Source organism: Piliocolobus tephrosceles, chromosome 9 (genome assembly GCF_002776525.5).
Source record: "Piliocolobus tephrosceles isolate RC106 chromosome 9, ASM277652v3, whole genome shotgun sequence".
In the NCBI taxonomy this organism is placed as follows: Eukaryota; Metazoa; Chordata; class Mammalia; order Primates; family Cercopithecidae; genus Piliocolobus; species Piliocolobus tephrosceles.
Window position 1 is genome coordinate 30,180,103 of NC_045442.1, and position 23,064 is coordinate 30,203,166.

General features: G+C 53.9%; 3 protein-coding genes across 14 annotated transcripts in view; 2 read left to right on the forward strand and 1 right to left on the reverse strand.

Annotated features, from left to right (window-relative positions):
• Positions 1-8,557: 8,557 nt before the first annotated feature.
• Positions 8,558-12,400, forward strand: CALHM1 (calcium homeostasis modulator 1). The gene is made up of 2 exons (XM_023206205.2): positions 8,558-9,109; positions 11,915-12,400. The coding sequence occupies exons 1-2, from the start codon at positions 8,558-8,560 to the stop codon at positions 12,398-12,400; spliced, it is 1,038 nt and encodes a 345-aa protein (XP_023061973.2).
• A 3,043-nt stretch (positions 12,401-15,443) lies between these two features.
• Positions 15,444-21,441, forward strand: CALHM2 (calcium homeostasis modulator family member 2). 10 transcript variants are annotated; one of them, XM_023206552.3, is made up of 4 exons: positions 15,444-16,026; positions 16,976-17,095; positions 17,378-18,809; positions 20,668-21,441. In XM_023206552.3, exons 3-4 carry the CDS (start codon positions 18,255-18,257, stop codon positions 21,082-21,084), a joined length of 972 nt encoding a protein of 323 aa, XP_023062320.1. In that variant the 5' UTR covers positions 15,444-16,026; positions 16,976-17,095; positions 17,378-18,254; the 3' UTR covers positions 21,085-21,441. The 10 variants fall into 10 exon arrangements, with proteins under 10 accessions (XP_023062320.1, XP_023062319.1, XP_023062327.1 ...); XM_023206551.3 differs by having other exon boundaries at positions 17,624-18,809; XM_023206559.3 differs by having other exon boundaries at positions 18,097-18,809.
• Positions 21,442-21,928: 487 nt separating this feature from the next.
• The window catches only part of PDCD11 (programmed cell death 11), a 51,504-nt gene continuing 50,368 nt past the window's right edge, over positions 21,929-23,064 (reverse strand). For all 3 annotated transcript variants that reach the window (XM_031936171.1, XM_031936170.1, XM_031936169.1), the window contains one exon: positions 21,929-22,847. In XM_031936171.1, the coding sequence (XP_031792031.1) occupies positions 22,676-22,847 (172 nt within the window). In that variant the 3' untranslated portion in view covers positions 21,929-22,675. The remainder of the gene's footprint in view (positions 22,848-23,064) is intronic.

Genomic DNA, 23,064 nt, shown 5'->3' on the forward strand with positions numbered 1-23,064 from the left:
CACCACACCTGACTAATTTTTGTATTTTTTAGTAGAGATGGGGTTTTGCCATGTTGGCCAGGCTGGTCTTGAACTCCTGACCTCAGGCGATCCACCCGCCTGGGCCTCCCAAAGTGCTGGGATTACAGGCATGAACCACCACCCGCTGGGTCTAAAGTAATATTTTTAGGTTTTATGGTTTTATGACTGGCTTCAGGGAGAAAGGGGTTCTGGTTTCTATGACCCACCCTGGGGAAGAGGGAGTCTGGTTTCTGTGGCTAACCTTGGAGGCGAATGAGGGGCCAGGGACAGGGGCACAGGTGAAGGTCAGAAAGAGTCCTTTGCTTCTGAGACCTTCATTTCAGGGTATTGTTTCTCTGAGCCCCAATACAGTCATTACACTGAGACCTTAAGGATTCACAGGAATATTCTCTGGTGAGAATAGGGGGAGAAGTATTGCCGGAATGTGCAGAACCTGTGCAAAAGCCGGAGATGGGAAAGGGCTTGTCCTGTTTGAGAAACTGAAAGCAAACTGGTCAGCTGGGGAGGAGAGGGGCCCTGGCACCAGCTGTCACAGGGTCATACAGGCACGGTCATATAGGCCCTGTTAAGGATTTTGGACTTAAAACATTGGAGGGAATTAGACAGTAATTTGTCAGATGTTCACTTTTAAAAGATCCCCCTGGCCACAGCCTGGGAGTGTCTTGATAGAATTGCAGAAGGCAGGGAAGAACTGATGGGGCTTGGATTGGGGTGGAGATGGAGAGAATCGATAGATTAGAGGTATTTCAGAGTTAGAATGGACTCCAGGTGTCTTGTTTAAAATCTCACACAAAAACATTATATTAGGCTAGACTGGGAATGTAAAATAAAATACACTAGGCTGGGCACGGTGGCTCAGCCTGTAATCCCAGCACTTTGGGAGGCCGAGGCAGGCGGGTCACCTGAGGTCATGAGTTTGAGACCAGCCTGGGCAACATGGAGAAACCCCGTCTCTACTAAAAATACAAATATTAGCTGGGGGTAGTGGTGCATGCCTATAGTCCCAGCTACCTGGATGGAGAATCACTTGAACCTGGGAGGTGGAGGTTGCAGTGAGCTGTGATCGTGCCTCTGCACTCTAGCCTGGGCAAGAGAGCAAAACTCTGTCTCAAAAATAAATAATAAAATAAAATACAGTAAAAATAAAACAAAAGTGTCAGTCGCTTAATACGATAAAGATGTATTTCTCACTCAAGCAAAACCTGATGTAGTTAAACAGGGAAGGGAGGTTGAAGAAGGGGGACCCGCCCCACACAGTCACTTGGGGACCCAGCTGACACCGCCATCTTGTGATGCCACCATCAAGACACATGATATGGCTGGGTATAGTGGCTCACGCCTATAACCCCAGCACTTTGGGGGGCCGAGGCAAGGGAGGATCCATTGAGGCCAGGAGTTAAGACCAACCTGGGCAACATAACAAGACCCTATGTCTACAAAAATTACAAAAAAAAAAAAAAAAAAACCCTAGCTGGGCATGGTGGTGCACATCTGTAGTCCTAGCTACTTTGGAGGCTGAGACTTAATGATCTCTTGAGTCCAGGAGTTCAAGGTCACAGTGAGCTATGATTGTGCCACTGCACTCCAGTCTGGGAGACAGAGCCAGAACCTGTCTCTAAATAAAAAAATAAAAATAAAAAAGACCCATAGTATTTCCCAGAAGCAGGTCCTGAGAAAAGGAAATGAGTGCACATAGCTTTTAAGGAAGTTGCTTCCAGGGAACGCTGCAAGGAACAGAAGTGATACTGGAGAGGGAAGAAAGCCACCCAAGGGTAGAGCCACCAGCCAGTTACCACCATGGGCAACCAGAGCCTGATCCCACTGGGGAGCTCAGGGAGAGCACAACACCAGTAACCATTCCCCAGGAAGGAGGAGGTGGCATGTCTCCACCAATCTCTGGCAGTCACCGGCTGGGGCACTAGTTGGGCACCTCCAGGTTTCCTTGGGCCAAATGTAAACCCAGTGCCAGAAATAAAAGCCCTCAGGCAGACAGTCTGGGCTGTTTTTAGTGAGCAGCCTTTAGAAGATAGTGGTGAAAGGCCGGGTGTGATGGCTTAAGCCTGTAATCCCAGCACTTTGGGAGGTGAAGGCGAGCGGATCACTTGAGGTCAAAAGTTTGAGACCAACCTGGCCAACATGGTGAAACCCCATCTCTACTAAAAATACAAAAATTAGCCAGGCATGCTGGCAGGCACCTGTCGTCCCAGATACTCAAGAGGCTGAGACAAGAGAATCGCTTGAACCCAGGAAGCTGAGGATGCAGTGAGCTGAGATCACACCACTGCACTCCAGCCTAGGCAACAAAGCGAGACTCCATATCAAAAAAAAAAAAAAAAAAAAAAGAAGATAGTGGTGAGGGCTGAGGGGAGTGGGCGGGGCACAGAGGTGTCTGTTACACCTGGCATCCAGGGCCACCCTCGGAGAAGTGTGGGAAGATGGTAAGAGGTGATGGTACATTCTGCACCAGAAATCAGGCACAAGGCCCAAGCCTCCCTGGCACAGAGGCTGAGAATTATAAGGGAACACGTGACTGACTTGGTGAGTGCTACCATTTTGCCACAGCGTACACCCCCATAGGGTTTGGCTGATGGAGAACATAGCATTTTATCTTTCTTAGGCAGAGACTTCATACCTCTGATAACCCAGCCTACCAGCACCTGAGATGCCTTGGCAACCACCTTTGCTGTTGGCTCCTGCCTCCTCCACTGCCCCAATCTCTGGATGCTCCAACAGCTTCTGGTTGAGGGCAGAGCCCATTGGAGCACCCCACACTCACACTCTCCTACGCAAATTGTGCATTTTCCTAAAAGTACGGCACCCGCTCTCCCCAGGAGCCTCCTTTGCATGCTGCTTTTCATGACACCCCTAACTCCTCCAAACCAGAGAGCACTCATCAGCTGTGCCCTCTGGGTGCCTGGACAACAGCCCCAAGGCCAGGAAGCAGGAGGCAAGTGTACATCCCACAGTGTTGACCATGGCTGAGTTTGCCACCATGCTCCAAAATGTGTGTGACCTCCTGCTTTTTATTTATTTAGTCGTGACCTGGGAGTTACAGGGGAGAGATTGAGAAGACACTAAGCACTGATAAGTGCACCACCAAAGACCCCTACTGAAGTTAAATAGAACCATAAGCCCTCAAGAGTCCACTGCCTAATGTCCAGAACCTGTGAATATGTTACTTTCCATGGCAAAAGGGGCTTTGCAGATGTGATTAAATTACGGATTTTGAGATGAGGAAATGATCCTGCATTAGCCAGGTGGGTCCCTTATAAGAGGGAGGTAGGGCCCGGCATGGTGGCTCACGCCTATAATCCTAGCCCTTTGGGAGGCTGAGGGGGGAGGATCACCTGAGGTCAGGGGTTCGAGACCAGCCTGGCCAACATGGTGAAACCCTGTCTCTACTAAAAATACAAAAATTAGCCAGGCACGGTGATGCATGCCTGTAGTCCCAGCTACTCCAGAGGCTGGAGAATCGCTTGAACCCAGGAGTCGGAGGTTGCAGTAAGCTGAGATTGCAGCACTGCACTCCAGCCTGGGCGACAGAGTGACTCCATCTCAAAAAAAAAAAAAAAAAAAGAGAGAGAGAGAGGTAGGAGGAGGGTGAGAGTCAGAGAAAGAGCTGTGATGAGGGAAGCAGAGATTGGAGGAATACGACGTCACAAGTCAGGGAATGCGGGTGTCCTCTACACGTAGAGAATACGAGGAAGTGGATTCTCTTCTAGAGCTTCCAGAAGGCACAGCCTGCCAGCCACTTGATGTTAGCCATCCAAGATCCATTATAGGCTCCTGACCTCAGAACTACAAGAGAATAAATTCGTGTTGTTTTAAGCCACTGTATTTGTGGACATTTGTTACAGCAGTAATAGAATACTAATACAGATTTTGAAAATGCACTACTGAAGCTCAGGTGTGGAGATGATCACTATTATTATTACAGTGTTGTAAGGATGGTTCATGACCACTCCTTGTGTGCCTGGCGCACTGAGAAACTCTTGACCTGCACAGCTGATTGAATCCTCACAACCACCCGGGAGGCAGGCGCTATCATTCTCCACATTTCACTTATGAGAACGCTGCGGTGCCCAGAGGTTAGATGACTTGCCCAAGGTCCCTGGCTAGTGTGTGGCCGGGCTGAGACTTGAACCCAGGTCACTGGTTGGGTTGCTCTTAGCTCTGTGACACGGCTTCTTTTGTTTGTTTGTTGTTTTTTGAGATGGAGTCTCATTCTGTCACCCAGGCTGGAGTGCAGTGGTATGATCTCGGCTCACTGCAACCTCCGCCTCCTGGGTTGAAGCGATTCTCCTCCTCAGCCTCCTGAGTAGCTGGGATTACAGGTGAACACCACCACACTCTGCTAATTATTTCTTTCTTTTGTATTTTTAGTAGGGACGAAGTTTCACTGTGTTGGCCAGGCTTGTCTCGAGCTCCTGACCTCAAATGATCCACCCGTTTCAATCTCCCAAAGTGCTGGGATTGCAGGAGTGAGCCACCACATCCGGCTGGCTTCTTGGTAAGAGAAAAACTTGACCATTGAGTGGAAGAAACAAGGAGCGAGTGGGTGGGGCCTGGATGTGGCTTTGGATGGGCAGTGAGGAGAGCAGCAGCGTGAGGGAAGGGTGGTACCCGGGAGCCCAGGGGTGTCCCTGTGTCCAACAGCTTTGGCCACAGTAACAAAACACACCACAGACAAAAAACATTTATTTCTCACGGTTCGGGAGGCTGGAAGTCAGACGAGGGTACTGGAGGCTGGGTTCTGCCTTCTCACTGTATCCTTGCAGGGTGGAGGTCCAGGGTCCAGGGTCCCTTCTATAAGGGCGCCAATCCCATTCACCAGGGCTCCACCCTCATGGTCTAATCACCTCCCAAAGGAGGTGTATCCATGATGGCATTGATATACAACACTGGGCCACAGGGAGGGAACTGGGAGACGTCCGTAGGATGCCTGGTGAAAAGAAAAAAGATTATTATTTCTTTATCTTATATAATTATGATAAAAAAAATGAAATATAAAGTATTAGAAAATATTTATGTAAAACACCCAAATGAAACCTCCTAAACTTCTCAAAATGAGAAATGAGCTTGCTTTGGTGAGCACTTTTTAATATCAGGGGTTTTTTTGCATGAAATGCCACAGGCAATTCCTATTCAAGACTCTTTATTTTATTTATTTGTTTATATTTTTGAGACAGAGTCTTGCGCTGTCACTCAGGCTGGAGTGCAGTGGCATGATCTCAGCTCACTGCAACCTCTGTCTCCTAGGTTCAAGTGATTCTACTGCCTCCGTCTCCCGAGTAGCTGGGATTACAGGTGCCCGCCACCACACCCAGCTAATTTTTGTATTTTTAGTAGAGGCAGGGTTTCACCATGTTGGCCAGGCTGGTCTGGAACTCCTGATCTCAAGTGATCCGCCCATCTCGGTGTCCCAAAGTGCTAGGATTTTAGGCGTAAGCCACCATGCCCGGCTCATGAAGTCTCTTTCTTTTTTTTTTTTTTTTTTAAGATGGAGTCTCGCTCTTTCACCCAGGCTGGAGTGCAATGGCACAATGTCGGCTCACTGCAACCTCTGCCTCCTGGGTTCAAGTGATTCTCCTGCCTCAGACTCCTGAGTAGCTGGGACTACAGGCACCCGCCATCACGCCCGGCTAAGTTTTTGTATTTTTAGTAGAGATGGAGTTTCACCATGTTAGCCAGGGTGGTCTCAATCTCCTGACCTTGTGCTTTACCCACCTCGGCCTTCCAAAGTGCTGGGATTACGGGTATGAGCCACTGTGCCCTGCCTCATGAAGGCTCTTTAATGATGATTTCTTCAAATGTTGGATAAACACCACCCACAAAAAAACTTAGCCCAAGTAGGTGATAATTTTTTTTTTTTTTTTTTTTTTTGAGATAAGGAAAAAATACAAAAATCAGCCGGGCATGGTGATGCACACCTATAGTCCCAGCTGCTCGGGAGCCTGAAGTGGGAGGATGGCTCGAGTCTGGGAGGTAGAAGTTGCAGTGATCTGAGATCATGCCACTGCACAGCAGGCTGGGAGACAGAGACCCTGTCTCAAAAAAAATTAACCCTCACTCTACTCTCAATGACAACTGTAACTTTTTTTTTTTTTCGGGCATAGAGACTGGGTCTCTCTATGTTGCCCAGGCTGGTCTTAAACTCCTGGGCTCAAGCAATCCTCCCTCGTTGGCCTCCCAAAGTGTTGGGATTACAGCCATGAGCCACAGTGCCCACCCTGCAACCAAAATTCTTATGATAATGAGAATAATTGATTGATAATCTAATCAAACTGTCTTATATTGAGTATTTATTATTGTTATTATTATTTAGAGATGGGTCTTGCTCTGTCATCCAGACTGGAATGCAGTGTTGTGATCATGGCTCACTGCAGCCTCAAACTCCTGGGTTCAAGTGATCCTCCCACCTTGGCCTCCCAAAAGTGATGGGATTACAGGTGTGAGCCACTGTGCCCAGCCTCAAGTACTTTAAAATAACACTGCACTTAGAATTTGCAGAATGTATATATGTGGTTAGAGCAGGCAGTGTGGGCGCTACTAGACAGGCACGTTATCTACAAGCAGGGAGCTATGTGCAATCAATATACAAGACAGAATTCCAGGTGGCCCCCTGCAACCACCCCTCCTGGTTTCCTGGACCACCCCAAGCCCACCCCACCTCTGGCATCAGCTCACACCTGCTGTTGGCCACGCACACGAACACTGCAGGAGATGTGCAGGGTAGGTCACCTCCATCACTGGACCTCCCTCATCCTGCCATCCACCTATGGTGTTCCATGGGGAGCCTCTGCAAGGGTCTTCCAGAAGCTCCCAGCCTGGGGGCTCCAACTGCCCCAAGCCCAGCCTGACAGCAAGGGGAGCAACATCCTTCCCTGCTGTGTCCTATTGGTGACAATCCAGCATCTCCACCCAGACCAGCAGAACAGGAACCTGATTCGCCCAGAAGAGAAAGGCCAAAAAACATTTCCTGACCCCTCCTCCAACCCCCACTCCCACTCCCACAAGAGGGCTAGCCTGGGTTCCAATCCCACTCCTCCACCTACCAGTTGGGTAACTCTCAGCTGATAACTTAACCTCTCCAAGCCTCAGTCCCCACCTCTGTAAAATGAGGATGGTAGTACCTGTCCCATGGGATTGTACGAAGGTTACACAGGCAATGCTTGTAAGTGCCTGGCATAGGGCTCCACCCAGGGCAAGCCTGGGTCACTGCTGGTTCTGGTCAGTGATACAGAGACCCTCAGACACAAAGACCACTAACGTGGTCACACACACACACACTGATACACAGATGCAGAGGCCCAAAGGCACAGTGAGCTCACGTGTTGGCATACACATGGGGAGGCACAGATCTGTGGGCCCCTTGGAGCTGTCCTGGCCAGGCTCTGTCTCAGCCCCAGACCCCACTCCTTTTCCCAGACAGGAGCCATCCCGCTGGAGCTGGATCTGACCTGCCCTTGGGAGGTCAGGGAGAGCCCTGGGCATCAGAGTGAGCACACTCAGCTCCTCCTCTTTGATGCGTCTGTGGGGGAGGGCTGGCCAGGTTTCTGCAGGCACTCTTGAGGCCCAAACTCCGGGCATGAAACCCCATCACCCCACCCATTTAATTTTTTCACCCCCTTGCTGTCAGCATGCAGACCCCTTTATTTTTTGATTGGGGAAGTAGAGGTCAGAGGTGGAGCCAGGAAAGGGTTTGCCATCCACAGGCCACAAACACACAGGCACACCCACAGAGACACAGGCAGGCCAACATAAGGACCCCTGCAACACATTCACAGGCCACAGCCCCTGCCCAGGCAACCTGTCAAATCCAAGTCTTCTGCCAGCAAATCCAGGACGTTTCATTCTACGCCATGTCCACATTAGCACCATCCCCCCAACCACCACTGCCATCCCCTCTGTGACCAGTATCCCCATTGGCCACCAGCAGCACCCTCACTGCAGCCACCGCCACCGCAGCACCACACTGTCATCGGGGAACCGACGAGGAGCCCTCTGGGATTCTGATACAGCATGGAGGAGACCCCCAGTGGGAAGGACAGAAGGAGGGCAATGAGCTTCCTAGGAGCTCAGAAGACAAGGTCTGGGAACTCTGGCCCCTGCAGCGGCCCTGGACTCTCCAAACTGCAGCTCTGCTGGAGACAGTGTCTTCCCAGCCTGTGTCTGAGCCTGCCCTCTCCCACCTCTCCCTCCCTCCCTCCCTCCCTGCCACACCCACAGAAAGCTGGTCCCTCGCAGGTGCTAGTGCTGGAGATGGAGGCGGCTGCAGAGAGAGAGAAGCCCAGGAGGGAGGGGCACAAGCCTGGCTGAACCCACAGGATTGGTCGATCTGCACCCTCCCGGCCAGCACCTGACTAAAGATTCCCCAAAGCGACAGTGACCTCAGCCTCTGCTCTGAGCTCTGCTGGTCCTAGCCAGGAGAGCCCGAGTCATGAGGTGGGCACCCAGTGGGCAGGGTGGGCGGCAGGGGCCCTCTTGGAGGCAGCAGTGAGTTGGGAAGAGGAGGCCAGGCCCCGCAGGGGGCACGATGGACAAGTTCCGGATGATCTTCCAGTTCCTGCAGTCCAACCAGGAGTCCTTCATGAACGGCATCTGCGGCATCATGGCCCTGGCCAGTGCCCAGATGTACTCGGCCTTTGACTTTAACTGCCCCTGCCTGCCGGGCTACAATGCGGCCTACAGCGCAGGCATCCTGCTGGCGCCACCCCTGGTGCTCTTCCTTCTTGGCCTGGTCATGAACAACAACGTGTCCATGCTGGCCGAAGAGTGGAAGCGGCCGCCGGGCCGCCGGGCCAAGGACCCCGCTGTGTTGCGCTACATGTTCTGCTCCATGGCCCAGCGCGCCCTCATCGCGCCTGTTGTCTGGGTGGCCGTCACACTGCTCGACGGCAAATGCTTCCTCTGTGCCTTCTGCACTGCCGTGCCCGTGACCGCACTGGGCAACGGCAGCCTGGCACCCGGTCTACCTGCCCCTGAGCTCGCCCGCCTGCTGGCCCGGGTGCCCTGCCCTGAGATCTACGATGGCGACTGGCTGCTGGCCCGAGAGGTGGCCGTGCGCTACCTCCGCTGCATCTCCCAGGTGAGGGGGCCGCGTGGCCTCAGGCTGGGTCTCACTGGCAGATCAAGGTCCCTCTGGGAGGGCCCTATCCCCTACCTCTCAAAATGGGGCCTCTGCTCAGGTGGCGCTCCGAGGTGTGGGGGGCATCTTCCCAACTGAGGCTGAAGGCACAGCCATGCGTGTGCCCTCAGCCCAGGGCCATCCGGAGAACGTGCTTTGGCTCCCTCTGTCCAGAGGCTTCTGGTGAGTGGGCCTGACCCCTGTCCTGAGGTCCCCAGAGTGGACCTGCATCCCCATCCTGATCTCTGAGCTTGGAAGCTGGAGGAATTTGCATCTTTTCCCTCTTCCGGGCCTCGGCAGTGGTGAGGCCAGTGGGTGGCTAAGCCATTTGGGTACATTTCCCTGGCAAATGCCCCCATCTGGTGCATCCCTGCTGGGGAGTGGGAGCTGAGGACCAGGGTGTCCTGGAAGGGAGCGTGTGGATGAGAGAGAGGCCCTGTTGGGATGTGATGGAAAGACAGGTTGGAGAGCCCATTGACGGGTCAACCAGAGCAAGGGTCCTCCCCAGCCCTGCTCCCACATCCTCTGCCCCTCCACGCTCACCCATCCAAGTCTCTATGGCCTCCTCCAACCCAGTCAGTGCTGTGTGGGGAGGACCACCCAGGCAGCCCAGCCTCACAGCTGGCAGACCAGGCGCTGTCAGGGCGAGGGGCTGGGACCAGCCTGCCCTGCAAGGGCTGGAGAAACGTGCACGCTCTACCCTGGCAAGTCCAGACACTCCTGGCTTCTCGCTGTAGCAGGGGCCTCTCTCCTAGGAGACCTCCATCACCACCCAGATGGCCCTGGTGAATGTCACGCTCTGAGCATCCAGACTGAACTCTACTTCCCTCTCCTCTCAAACCTGTGCCTCCTCTCCTGTGGGCACTCATCCCATCGTCCCCAGCCTCAGGGCCTGGGCAGCTGTCTCTCCACTTGACCTTTAAGCCACCACATCACAAGCTGAGTGGGCCCCAGAGGGTGCAGACTGCCTGGCCTATACACGTTTCATTTGGCCTTCAGAGACTGAATTCTAGATCCAACTTTAGAATTTGTTGGCATGTTCTAAAAACCAAAATGGGCCAGGTACGACGTGGCTCATGTCTGTAATCCCAGCACTTTGGGAGGCCAAGGCAAGAAGATCGCTAGAGCCCAGGAGTTCAAGACCAGCCTGGGGAATATAGTGAGATCCTGTCTCCAAAAAAAAAAAAAAAAAGAAAGAAAGAAAAGAAAAACATTAGCCAGGCTTGGTGGCACATGCCTGTAGTCCCAGCTACTCAGGAAGCTGAAGTGGGAGGATTGCTTGAGCCTGGGAGGTCAAGGCTGCAGTGAACTGTAATTGTGCCACTGCACTCTTGCCTGGGTAACAGAGCAAGACCTGTCTCAAAAAAAAAAAAAAAAAGTAAAAAAGTATATAAAATTAAAATAAAAATCAGAATTTTTCACATAAAAATCAGATTTTCAAGTTGGAAATCCAGAAGATCCAGCCCCACCGGGCCCGCATGTACTCCTGGAACAGCCTGGGGTGCCCCCAGCCTGTACACACGCTCAGTGGCTCCCCAACCTGTCTGCTCTGTCATGACCTGCCCAGCCCCATGATAGGCATCTGGGCTTGCCCTCAGCCCCAGTCCTGATCTGCCCAAATGCTTCTCTGTGCGGCTGGGGCCTGACCCTGAAGCGTGGGTCGGGGAGCATGCTGCCCCGTGCCCTGCAGTGAGCTGATAGAGCAGAGTGGAACCAAGCGCAGGGTGCTCTTCAGCGCAGAGTTTGAGTTCTTGCCTGATTCGCCTCCATGACCCCTGAAGGCCCAGCTCGGAACTGACACAGAGGAGGTGCTCACTTGTCACTGGTGACAATAACAGGAGCCAAAGGAGAGGTTCAGGACTCAGAGGAAAATGGGCCACTATGGCCTGGGGAGATCAAGGAAGGCTTCCTGAAAGAAGAGGCACAGTAAGTGAGGGCCTATTGGCACAACAGTAATGGTTAATAGTCACTGAGCACTGGGTACCAGGCACTGCACTAAGCTTATCACATTCAGTCCTCACAGCACTCTGAGATAGGTGCTACCACCAGCTGCATGTTATAGGTGTGGAAACTGAGGCACGGAGAAGTTGAGTGCTTTGCTCCTGGTCAACTAGTAAGTAGTGGAGACAGCATTCAAACCACGCAGCCTAACTCCAGGGTCTGCCCACTTAACTCCTGGGCCCTGTGGGTGCCCCGCCAGCATGGCAGGTGATTTACCCACGTGATCTTCTTTCCATGAGGTGCACCTATCTCCATTATTCCAATTTCTTTCTTTCTTTTTTTCTTTTTTTTTTGAGATGGAGTCTTGCTCTGTTGCCCAGGCTGGAGTGCAGTAGTCGGATCTCAGCTCACTGCAAGCTCTGCCTCCCGGGTTCACACCATTCTCCTGCCTCAGCCTCCCAAGTAGCTGGGACTACAGGCGCCTGCCACCATGCCCGGCTAGTTTGGTTTTTTTTTTTGGTATTTTTTAGTAGAGACAGGGTTTCACCGTGGTAGCCAGGATGGTCTCGATCTCCTGACCTCGTGATCCGCCCGTCTCGGCCTCCCAAAGTGCTGGGATTACAGGCTTGAGCCACCGCGCCCAGTCCATTATTCCAATTTCTATGCCCATTTTACAGATGAGGAAATGAAGGCCAAGAGGGAAGCTCACTTGCCCAATTTGTGCTCTTGGAGCTAGAAGTGCTGGCATAGAGAGTGCTTTGGGAGTCTGAACAGGCTCGGAGGCCCAAGGACAGTGCCCCGTGACTCTCTCTCGTCTCCCCACAGGCGCTAGGCTGGTCCTTCGTGCTGCTGACCACACTGCTGGCATTCGTGGTGCGCTCTGTGCGGCCCTGCTTCACGCAGGCCGCCTTCCTCAAGAGCAAGTACTGGTCCCACTATATCGACATCGAGCGCAAGCTCTTCGACGAGACATGCACGGAGCACGCCAAGGCCTTCGCCAAGGTCTGCATCCAGCAGTTCTTCGAGGCCATGAACCATGACCTGGAGCTGGGTCACACCCATGGGACACTGGCCACGGCCCCTGCTTCCGCAGCTGCCCCCACACCCCCCGATGGTGCGGAGGAGGAAAGGGAGAAGCTGCGTGGCATCACGGATCAAGGCACCATGAACAGGCTACTCACAAGCTGGCACAAATGCAAACCACCTCTGCAGCTGGGCAGGGGGGAGCCACCGCTGATGGGCAATGGCTGGGCTGGGGGCGGGCCCCGGCCTCCGCGCAAGGAGGTGGCCACCTACTTTAGCAAAGTATGAGGCGTGGCCAGCTGAAGAGGCAGGAATGGGCATCTGAGCCTACAGCCCCTCCGACCCCCAAACCAGGTGGAAAAATGAAGGGTTTCAGTACTGGGCAGTAGTCCCCTAGGCAGATCCACAGTCCCTAGCACTCGCCTGCCCATCGGAGGCAGGACATTTGGAGCTGCAAGAGGATTTGACACTTTCAGCTGTGACACTGCCCTGGATGGCCCTAGGGCAGTGGGCCCATGAGCAGTATTAGTCTAAAGGGATCGGAACTGTCATGGCAGGTACAGGCTCCCCTCTGCCCAGCCCTTCCCAGGCTGATGTTCACCGTCTCCTCCCAGGTTTGACAGACGTCCTCGCCCCTGGGTTCACTCTCTTCTGTGGCTTTTCGGGGCCTCTCTTCCTTTACGCTCAGGGCTCGGGGAGTGGGAATCACCCCAGCGTCTCATGAAGTGGGAGCCCTCTGATTTGGGCAAGTATGTCCTAGGTGAGACTGTGTGGGCCGGGCCGCGTCCTTAAGGACATGACACACAGCCCACTGGGGTGATACACCTGGGGTGACAGGCGATGAGACAAGATGTCAGAAGCTAGGTTCACATGGAAGAGGCCAGAGTGTGTGGTCACCATGGGGGTCACGTGACAATTGTCCAGATGGACTGAGTGTTTATTTAGCACCAAGCACAAAAGTCCTCCTGTAGAGGGGTCTTTGAAAACCACCCTAATACCCCCCTCACATCCAGGTCTCAGGGGGAAATCAGACCATCCCCAAGGCTTGAGAAGTTAGACAAAGAAACTGAAGTCTCTCCATTTTTCTTAAAGACCCACCTCTTGGGGATGAAGTTCTAAGAGGCTAAGAGGAGTTCCAAGGCTGTAGCCCAGGTGGGATGAGCAGGGAGGACAGCAGCATAAACGGAAAGCAGCTCAGATTCCAGAGTGAGACAGAATTGGGTCAAATGCTGTCTCTACCACTCACAAACACTGTCCCTGGGCCAGCTGCATCACTGCCTGTGCCTTAGTTTCTTCATCTATACAATGAGGATGAGCCCCACCCCCTCCCCATCGTGGGGTTGCTATGTGTAAAAGCACATGGCACATGGTAGGCAGCCAGCATAGTGTGGCTAATGTATTTGTTGATTTCTGAACCCAAGGACTTCCGTCCTCCTCCCCTGGGCAGGGATGAGAGACAGTAACACAAACACTCAAGCTTCCATCTTGTTGAGGAGGAAGAAACAGAGGTACAGATAGGTTTCTCAGCACCGCCCTCAGCTCTGAGACAAAAGTCCCAAGCATCTAAGAATTGATTTTGATCTTGGCATGATTCCATCCTTTTTTATCCATCCTTCCCTCTATTCCCACTTCTGGGGTCCAGTTTCCCTCCTCTTAATTCTTTGGGAGGAGCTGCTCAGATCTTCGTGGGCCAAGGTGGGCTGGGAGGGCCCTTCCAGGAGGTAGGAGTTGGTCTGGGCCCTGAAGTCAGGGAGGATTAGGATAAGCAAAAACAAGGTGTATCTTGGTGGATGAGGGCGCTTCCAGTGTGAAGAGAAGGCCCAGAGGTATCAGGAGGTACGAATGTGAAGGACAGCAAAGCTTTGGGTCAGGCACACCTGGGTTCAAATACCAGCACTGCAGGACTTGTGGCAAGTCACCCAGCCACTCTAAGCCTCAGTGTGTCTGTCTATAAAATGGATATTAGAAGACCTGCTTGGCCGGGCGTGGTGGCTCATGTCTGTAATCCCAGCACTTGGGAGGCCAAGAAGGGAGGATCACTTGAGACTGGGAGTTGGAGACCAGCCTGGGCAACATAGCAAGTTGTCTCTATATAATAATAATAATATAATAATAATAATAATAATAATAATAAAGAAGAAGAAGGAGAAGGAGAAGGAGAAGGAGAAGGAGAAGGAGAAGAAAAGGAAGAAGAAGAAGAAAAAGTCTTCTTTTTCGGACCCGGGCTCAGCGCGGGCCTGACGGCACCCTCCCCTGACCCTTGCGGGGTCTCCTTTGGTAGCTTCTGCCCCGCGGGGGTCAAGTATGCGGGGTGCTCTTGAAAGTGTCATGGGGGGAGGTCTAGGTCAGATTTATAACGTTTTTAAAATAAAAAAAAATTTTTTTAAAAAGACCTGCTTTTCAGGATTGTGGTGAGGATGAAGGAAGATAACTTTTAGGGAAGGATCTGGGACCGTGTTTAGCATATGCTGGGATCTGAAACAAGCAAATAAACAAGCAAGCAAACGCCGGTACCTTTTCTTTCCTTCCTACCTATGGTCAAGCCCAGCTTAGGGAGGCCAGCAGGTCACTCAGCAGCTCCACCATGATGGAACCACGTGCACTGCACAGCTGACAGGTGTCGGGTGTCCTCTCCCTCCATGCTAAGGGTCATCTAGCTTGTCCACAGACTCTCCTCTGCAGCATTCCTGACCCGTGACGCTTCAGCCCGCATCTTGACCACTTTTAGATACAGGCTGGGCAGCTCTGATTAGTACAAAGCGCTTCCTTCAGAAACCTGCCTCCTTGTAACTTCCACCCACCAGTTGAAGCTCTGCCTGCAGGCCCTGGAGAATCCCTAGGTTCCTGAATTCAACCCTCAGCCCTCCAGGGATCCGAAGCAGGTCCCGGGGAGTTAGCTGACTATGGGTCAAAGAGCCAGCACTGGGGATGGCTTGTCCAGTCAATGACCCGACCGCTCTGAGGCAGAAGGGCCAGAAGAGGGTGGGGCCCTGGCCCTGAGCATCCTGCAGGGCTCAGCGCGGGTCTGAGGGCACCCTCCCCTGACCCTCGCGGGCTCTCCTTCAGTAGCTTCTGCCCCGCGGGGGTCAAGCACGTGCGGTGCTCTTTTTTTTTTTTTTTTTCTTTGAGACGGAGTCTCACTCTGCTGCCCAGGCTGGAGTGCTGTGGCCGGATCTCAGCTCACTGCAAGCTCCGCCTCCTGGGTTCACGCCATTCTCCTGCCTCAGCCTCCCGAGTAGCTGGGACTACAGGCGACCGCCACCTCGCCCGGCTAATTTTTTGTATTATTTTAGTAGAGACGGGGTTTCACCGTGTTAGCCAGGATGGTCTCGATCTCCTGACCTCGTGATCCGCCCGTCTCGGCCTCCCAAAGTGCTGGGATTACAGGCTTGAGCCACCGCGCCCGGCCCGTGCGGTGCTCTTGAAACTGTCATGGGGGGAGGTCTAGGTCAGATCTCCCCAGTGCCTCCACACCCCCACGTGGCCCTCCCGACTGGTCCCACTGGTGTGGAGCACGGCCGGGTCCGGGTCTGGGCCGAGGGCGGAGGAACAGCACCGCCCAGGGAGCGCGAGCAGCGGGTCGGTGGGACGCGCTGCAGCTGCAGAACAGGCACCTCAACTTCCTCTGCGCTCCTCTCCTCTCGCGCCGCCCTCGGGGCCCGCCCTCCTCTGCCTGGTGGCGCCGGCAGGCTGTTTTTCCACTCACTGGCGCGCAGACTCCATCCCACTGTTTTCTTCCCTCTTTTCTGGAGTTAGATTAGTCTGAAGCCGCCACCAGCCCCAGGCCCCCGTGCAGAAGAAAAGCAGGAGGGAGTGGCGGAGGCTGCCGCTGCCCTGCGCCGCCCTCCCGGAGGCCACTTGGAGAGTCCAGCCCCGCAGAGGCCATGGCCACAAGTGCGCACAGCTGGCCCCAGGTAAGGAAGGGGCCCTCCCTGGGGTTTGCCAGTGTCAGGGGAGCATGGTGGAGCCGGTCCCACGCTGCCCAGAGGGAGAGAGGTCCCCAGCTGAGGTTCCCTCCACCCAGTTGAACAGGGAGCAGTCCTGCCCCTCCCCGAGCCGCCAGTCTCCTGTCGTCACTGATGTTGGAGGAGGTCCCACTGGGGGTCTGGATGTGACCCATCCTTGGTCTGGGGGCAGTGGTCTCACAGGTTGACCTGACCCATCCTCTGCTCACCACCCACCCTGTGCAGGTATCTTGTACCCCACTTTGAGCCAGTTTATGAACCCAGAGCCTCCACAGGGAGCTAATTAGAAGCCTAGAAGCCAAGAAGGGAAAAGGATGGGGCAGAGGGGACTGACTTTAACCCATTCATCCCCAGCAGTGATGCAAACTGCCTTTCCCAGGAAGTTAGACTGGAAGCTCTAGGCTGTGAAGTGGGGGAAGAATCAGACTCCTTCCTCCTCCTCCTCTTCCTCCTGTTGTTGCTCCTGGTCCTCCTCCTCCAGCTTCTCCTTTTCTTGGAGCCCACATGGCCACATGGCTCTGCCTGATCCCATCTGGCAGCCTTCCTAGGCAGGGACGGAAGGGGTGATCTAGAAGGGGTGATCCCTCCCTGAAGCATGGAAGGGAACAGGGCCAGGTCCCTCCCTGTCTGCCACTCACCCCATCCCTCTACTCCCTGGCTTCCTCTGACCTGGGGAGTTTTGTTTTTCGCTCTCCAGATGGGGAGGATATGGGGCCACACCCTGGCCTGTCTCTCAGGCTTGTGTGGGTGGAGGCTAGGAAGGGAGCTGGGCTACACTTCGCTGTTGTCGGAGGCCATGGCCACTTCCCGGCAGGTTGCCAGCGTCGCTGCAGCCCAGACCAAGGCAGAATAATCTCCGGATGAGCTGGTGGCACCGCTGAGCCTTTGCTCTTACCAGGGCTTCCTGTTGCTGGCAGGCAGGGTGGAGCGGGGCTGCTGGGAGGCTGCTGGATAGGAGAGGGGGTCACGGCTGCAGAAGAGGAGGTTCTTCGGGACACTTGCGGATGGACACAGCAAGGTCAGTAGGAGACAGAAAAAAAGAGGGTTCACTTAGCACAGAATCACCCTTGTCCACTTCCCAAGTCTCCTTAGGTTGTGGTTAGAGGTCCTGCTGGGGAACCTCTGTATTTGTTTGGCCTCAGCAAGGCACTTTATCCTCTTCAGGTCTCAGTTCCCTGCTCTTTGCGGGCAGGAGAATCGTCCCCACCCCAAAGACAGGATAGGGTGGGAGAGATGGAGAGTTTCATACAGAGCACAATCAGGCACCTTTTATTCTTTCCTTTCCCTCCAACATCCCTAGGAAAGAGCAAGGGTCAGGATGATTTATTCTCTTTTCACTGATGAGGAAACTGAGGCCCAGAGAAAAGTCATGAAGCGTGATCAGACCCTGAGGTCTCCAAAAAGATAAAGTCCTTGCGAACTCCAGGGATTCTGGTGTCTTGCCATGCCCCCCCTCCCCCACCCCAGCCCACAGGGCAGGATCCTGTCCAAGTCCCTTATCCACCCGGACACTCACGACACTCACTCTAGCTTTTACACCCTCAAGGCTGAGGCCCTGAGGACACGCCGTGGATCCAAGGAGTCCGTGGCCCCTCCGCTAATGTGTGCCACCTGGATTCCCAGAGGGAAAGCTGGTCAGCGCCCCACATGCACTAGCACCATGGGCCACCCCCAAGCCCTACCCCAAGAGAAGCTCATGGTGGCAAAAAGAACCTAAGCATTTGAGGCAGGTCAGCCAAGCTTGAATCTCAGTCTGCCTCTCATCTGTGACCCTGGCGAGTCACTCGTCCTCAGGAAGCCTTCAGCTTCCTTAGTGCATGGAGGGCACACAGCTCGACGTGGGACTGTGAGGATGGGAAATGAGGGGTGCCAAGTGCCCTGGAGGAACTCAATGGACAGTGGCAACTGTCACTTCCCAGGGCCCTGTACTCCTTCCTTTCTCCCCAGCCTGGCCACACTAGCGTCTTCTTCAACTCCCGGTTTTCAGAGGGAAACGCTTATCAGTCGTCTGCTCCACAGGAAACATCAGGTCAACCACAGTTGGGGATAAAATAGCACAACCACACCCTGCCGTCCGGCGTCTCCCAGCCTGCGCCCCTTCCTAGTACCACCAGCAACTGTCAATCCCGTCTCCTCCTGCCTCCTCTCCTGCAATCCACCCCACCACGACCGTCACCATGGCAGCCCTGATCGCAGAGAACTTCCGCTTCCTGTCACTCTTCTTCAAGAGCAAGGATGTGATGATTTTTAATGGGCTGGTGGCACTGGGCACGGTGGGCAGCCAGGAGCTGTTTTCTGTGGTGGCCTTCCACTGCCCTTGCTCGCCGGCCCGGAACTACCTGTACGGGCTGGCGGCCATCGGCGTGCCCGCCCTGGTGCTCTTTATCATTGGCATCATCCTCAACAACCACACCTGGAACCTCGTGGCTGAGTGCCAGCACCGGAGGACCAAGAACTGCTCCGCCGCCCCCACCTTCCTCCTCCTAAGCTCCATCCTGGGCCGTGCGGCTGTGGCCCCTGTCACCTGGTCTGTAATCTCCCTGCTGCGTGGTGAGGCTTATGTCTGTGCTCTCAGCGAGTTCGTGGACCCTTCCTCACTCACGGCCAGGGAAGAGCACTTCCCATCAGCCCACGCCACCGAAATCCTGGCCAGGTTCCCCTGCAAGGAGAACCCTGACAACCTGTCAGACTTCCGGGAGGAGGTCAGCCGCAGGCTCAGGTATGAGTCCCAGGTAAGGAGCTGTGCAAAGGGAAGCTCCTCTTTCCTAGTGGTGGCTGGTAGGAGGTCCGGGGATGGCCTAGTGCTGAAACTGGAGTTGGTCCTCACGGGCTGAGGTCTGTGGGAAAGCACTAGCGTTAGGTATCAGGGCTGGTTAACAGGTGCATGGTGGGGCAGGGGCCATTTTCAGACACAAATAAGAGTTTAATCAATTTTTTTTTTTTTTACTGTAAATCTCACTTGTATATGACCAAATGAGTTTTAAACATTGAAGGAACATTCTTCTGGCTTGGTCTGGGCCTTAATTCCAATCACAGATAAGTCCCTTACCCCAGCCAGATTGAGCGTGGACGCCCGCAAGCCACCCCAGAAACATCTGTGATGGGCCCTTGACAGTGGAGTGGGGCTGGCTCTGGAGATGAACACATTCCTATCCCAGGAAGGGCCCAGTCCAAGCAGTGAGTCAGCCTCAAGTGTTGCTGACTTAAGGGGAGTCCCTTGGGTCAGGATGGAGTGTTGAGTCAGGAGATGCAGTTGCTGTCCTGAGCCTTAGCTGGGCTCTGCAGGAGAGGAGGTTGGTCAAGGGACAGAAGGCAAGGGAAGAGAACTGGGGAGTAGCAGAAAATCTCAGCTGCAAGTGTGAACTTAGAGAAGCAGGGGGTGAGGGAGAGATAGGAAGGAGAATAGGTTTTCTTTTTTTTTTTTTTGAGACGGAGTCTCACTGTTGTCGCCAGGCTAGAGAGCAGTGGCGCGATCTCAGCTCACCGCAACCTCCATCTTCCGGGTTCAAGCAATTCTGCCTCAGCCTCCCAAGTAGCTGGGATTACAGGCACGCAGCCACCATGCCCAGCTAATTTTTGTATTTTTAGTAGAGACGGGGCTTTGCCATGTTGGCTAGGCTGGTCTCAAACTCCTGACCTCAAGTGAGCACAGGTTTTCTAAAAGGTTTCGTCTCTCGGTAAATAAGATGTAAAAAGAGGCCAGGCGCAGTGGCTCACACCTGTAATCCCAGAACTTGGGGAGGCCAAGGCGAGTGAATCACTGGAGGTCAGGAGTTCGAGACCAGCCTGGCCAATATGGTGAAACTCTGTCTCTACTAAAAATGGAAAAATTAGCCAGGCGTGGTGGCAGGCACCTGTAATCTCAGCTACTTGGGAGGCTGAGGCAGGAGAATTGCTCAAACCCGGGAGGTGGCAGCTGCAGCGAGCCGAGATCACACCACTGTATTGCAGCCTGGGCAACAAAGCAAGACTCTATCTCAAAAAAAGAAAGAAAGAAAGAAAAAGAAAAAGAAACATAGAGAGAAGGTTGGAGACAGCACCAGAGTTGGAAGATGGTAGACAAAGAAATGATACTTATTTGATGCTGATCAAATGCCCCCAGGTCTCTGTACAGGAGCAAATGGTGAAATAAGGATGACCTTGCCTGTCCTTGCCCTCCAAGTGTTTCAGACAAGCACATGGGTGACCTCCAAACAAGGCAGATGGTGATGAGAGGAACCAGGCCACGGGGGATTCAGGGAAGGCACATGTGCTCCCAGAGGGGCCTTTGAAGGCTTCCCAGAGGAGACATCTGAGCTGAGCCTGGCAGGTTGAGCTGGGTTTTGATGGCATGAGATGATGGCAGGGGAAGGAGGTGCTCTTAAGGTAGCAGGGGTGGCAGCAGAAAACAGGCTAAGTCTAAGAGCAACTGGAGCGTGAGTTAAAGGGGGTAAGCAAGTGATGGAATCACAGCCACAAGGACCTGCTTCCCTTATACAAGCGGAACTTGCTCCTTCTCCATTTGCTCTGGGAGGTAGGGCCCATTTGCTCTGGGGGGTAGGGCTTAGGCAGTTCCTTGCCCCTCCTGAACTGTGCCCATTCTCTGGCCAGCTCTTTGGGTGGCTGCTCATTGGCGTGGTGGCCATCCTGGTGTTCCTGACCAAGTGCCTCAAGCATTACTGCTCACCACTCAGCTACCGCCAGGAGGCCTACTGGGCGCAGTACCGCGCCAATGAGGACCAGCTGTTCCAGCGCACAGCCGAGGTGCACTCTCGGGTGCTCGCTGCCAACAATGTGCGCCGCTTCTTTGGCTTCGTGGCGCTCAACAAGGATGATGAGGAGTTGGTTGCCAACTTCCCAGTGGAAGGCACGCAGCCGCGGCCACAGTGGAATGCCATCACCGGTGTCTACTTGTACCGTGAGAACCAGGGCCTCCCACTCTACAGCCGCCTGCACAAGTGGGCCCAGGGTCTGGCAGGCAACGGCGCGGCCCCTGACAACGTGGAGATGGCCCTGCTCGCCTCCTAAGGAGCTGCTTCTCATGCCCTTTGTAAATGGCACTACTTGGTCCCAAACTGAACCCCACTGCTTGCTCACATCCGTTATCAGAAGAGGATTTTTTAAAAACCGTTTTGGCCAGGGGAAAGGACCACAAGGCAATCTGTGGTGTGGAGAGACCCAGTAGACAATGGAAGCCCCAGCCAGCAGGGCCAGGTGACAGTGAAGCTCACCAGTGGGCTCCTTGATGGTACTTTGTGCAGTTAACATGTCTAGCTGCAAAGATGTGCCTAACGCAGCAGTGCACCCCTGGGAAGCGGCCTCCAGTGCAGCCTCTGGCCTTATTTTATATATTTAAATTTTTGATAAAGCTTTTCTTACTAAAAGTAGTCTGGTGTCTGCGTGATTGAATGGGCATGCCACAGCAGGCTGGTGGTCATGGGGCCAGGCCCAAATCCTATGCCGTGTTAGGGAAGGGGACAGGACTAAAATGGCCCATAGGGTGGCAGTGGTGCAGGGAGTGCCAGGGGTTCAACACAGGGGAAGGCCCTGGGGCTGATGATCTCTTTGCGGTCGGGTTCCATTATCTGATTTGGTGTGGGGAACCAATGAAGCCTGGCCTATCTCAGAAGGAAACATACTCTGAAATTTCAAGAGTCAGAAGATTCTGTGCTCAGCGGGCAGGCCCAGAACTAGCTCTTATAACCTAGTGCTCATGCCCAAGAAGCAGGCCAGCCCCAGCTTCTCCTTCCTCCCCTCCCTGCCCGCCACCCCCACCACCTCTAGAACCTTTGGATGCTCTCCCTTGGCCCTGTCCGGCTTCCTGGCATATGACTCAGTCATTTCCCACAGAAAAGCTCTCAAGACACTTAAAGCTCTGCCAGAGAAAACTTTTAATTCCCTCAGGACCAAGCCAAAAAAGAACTGGCTTCAACAACTAGCTGGGTCTGTGCTGGCCTCCAAGACCTTGAATAGCCCAGACATGGAGAGGTTAGGTAATGTGGCCATGGTGGGCATGGCATGAGACATCATCAGTTCACGCCAACACCCGTGGCTTTCCTCAGCAGCCCAGGTTTCTCCATTTTCCCCTCTGGGCTCTGAATTTGTCCTCCTGTCCCAGACTCACAGCCTCCACTAAAAGGCAGAAGGTGCCAGTGGGGCTGAGGCCGAAGGAACACCCAGAGACTCCAAGATAGGAGGGGAGGGCCACTCCCTGGAGTCTACTGACTCCCTCTGGCTGGACTGACAGCCTGCCAGGGACACAGCAGGATCCTGACCACAAGACCCTCGGGAGTAGCCCCTCCACTCTTGCTCCCCAGAGGACTCCCCTGGAAGAGGGACCCTCAGCTTTTCTGGGAATCCAGGGGCCTGCTGCCCGCAATCCCCAAGCAGCCTCAGATAAGGAAAAAGATAACAAGTTGGTACTGAAAATAAAGCAAGCAAAGAGGAATTGAAAACAATCTCAAATTCCTTTTCATCCTGACAGGATTCCCCCAAGGGTGCTGCAGAAAAAGCAGCATTTAAATGGAGTCCTGAAGCAACAGTCTTCCAAGTGCCCAGGCACTCGAGATGGAGCCGGGCTGGCCCACTGCTGACAGTGTCCGGTGGAGCCGGCCTGCCACTAGTCCTCCAGCACTGAGCTCTTGGCCTCCACATACTCCAGAGCCTTGGCCTTGACTGCCTGCACATCCTTCTCTGTGCCATGCTGCTTCTCGTAGTCCAGGTAGCGCTTGAAGAAGAACTTCATTCTCTTGGGAGCCAAGCTCAGATGAATGACCCGCTCAAAGATGTCCCTGTTGAGGAAAAGCAGAGTGGCATTTGCCTCTCAGTACCAGGCCACATGCTTCCTGGCGAGCACTCACCCACTTGCTCTCAGCCCTGGAACCAGGACCCTCTCCCATCCAGGACTCCCACTTCTACCATTATCCTTATTAATCCATGATGAATTCCCATGATGCCCTAGGGATAGGCACTACCACCCTCATCTTCCAGATGAGCAGACGGACACCC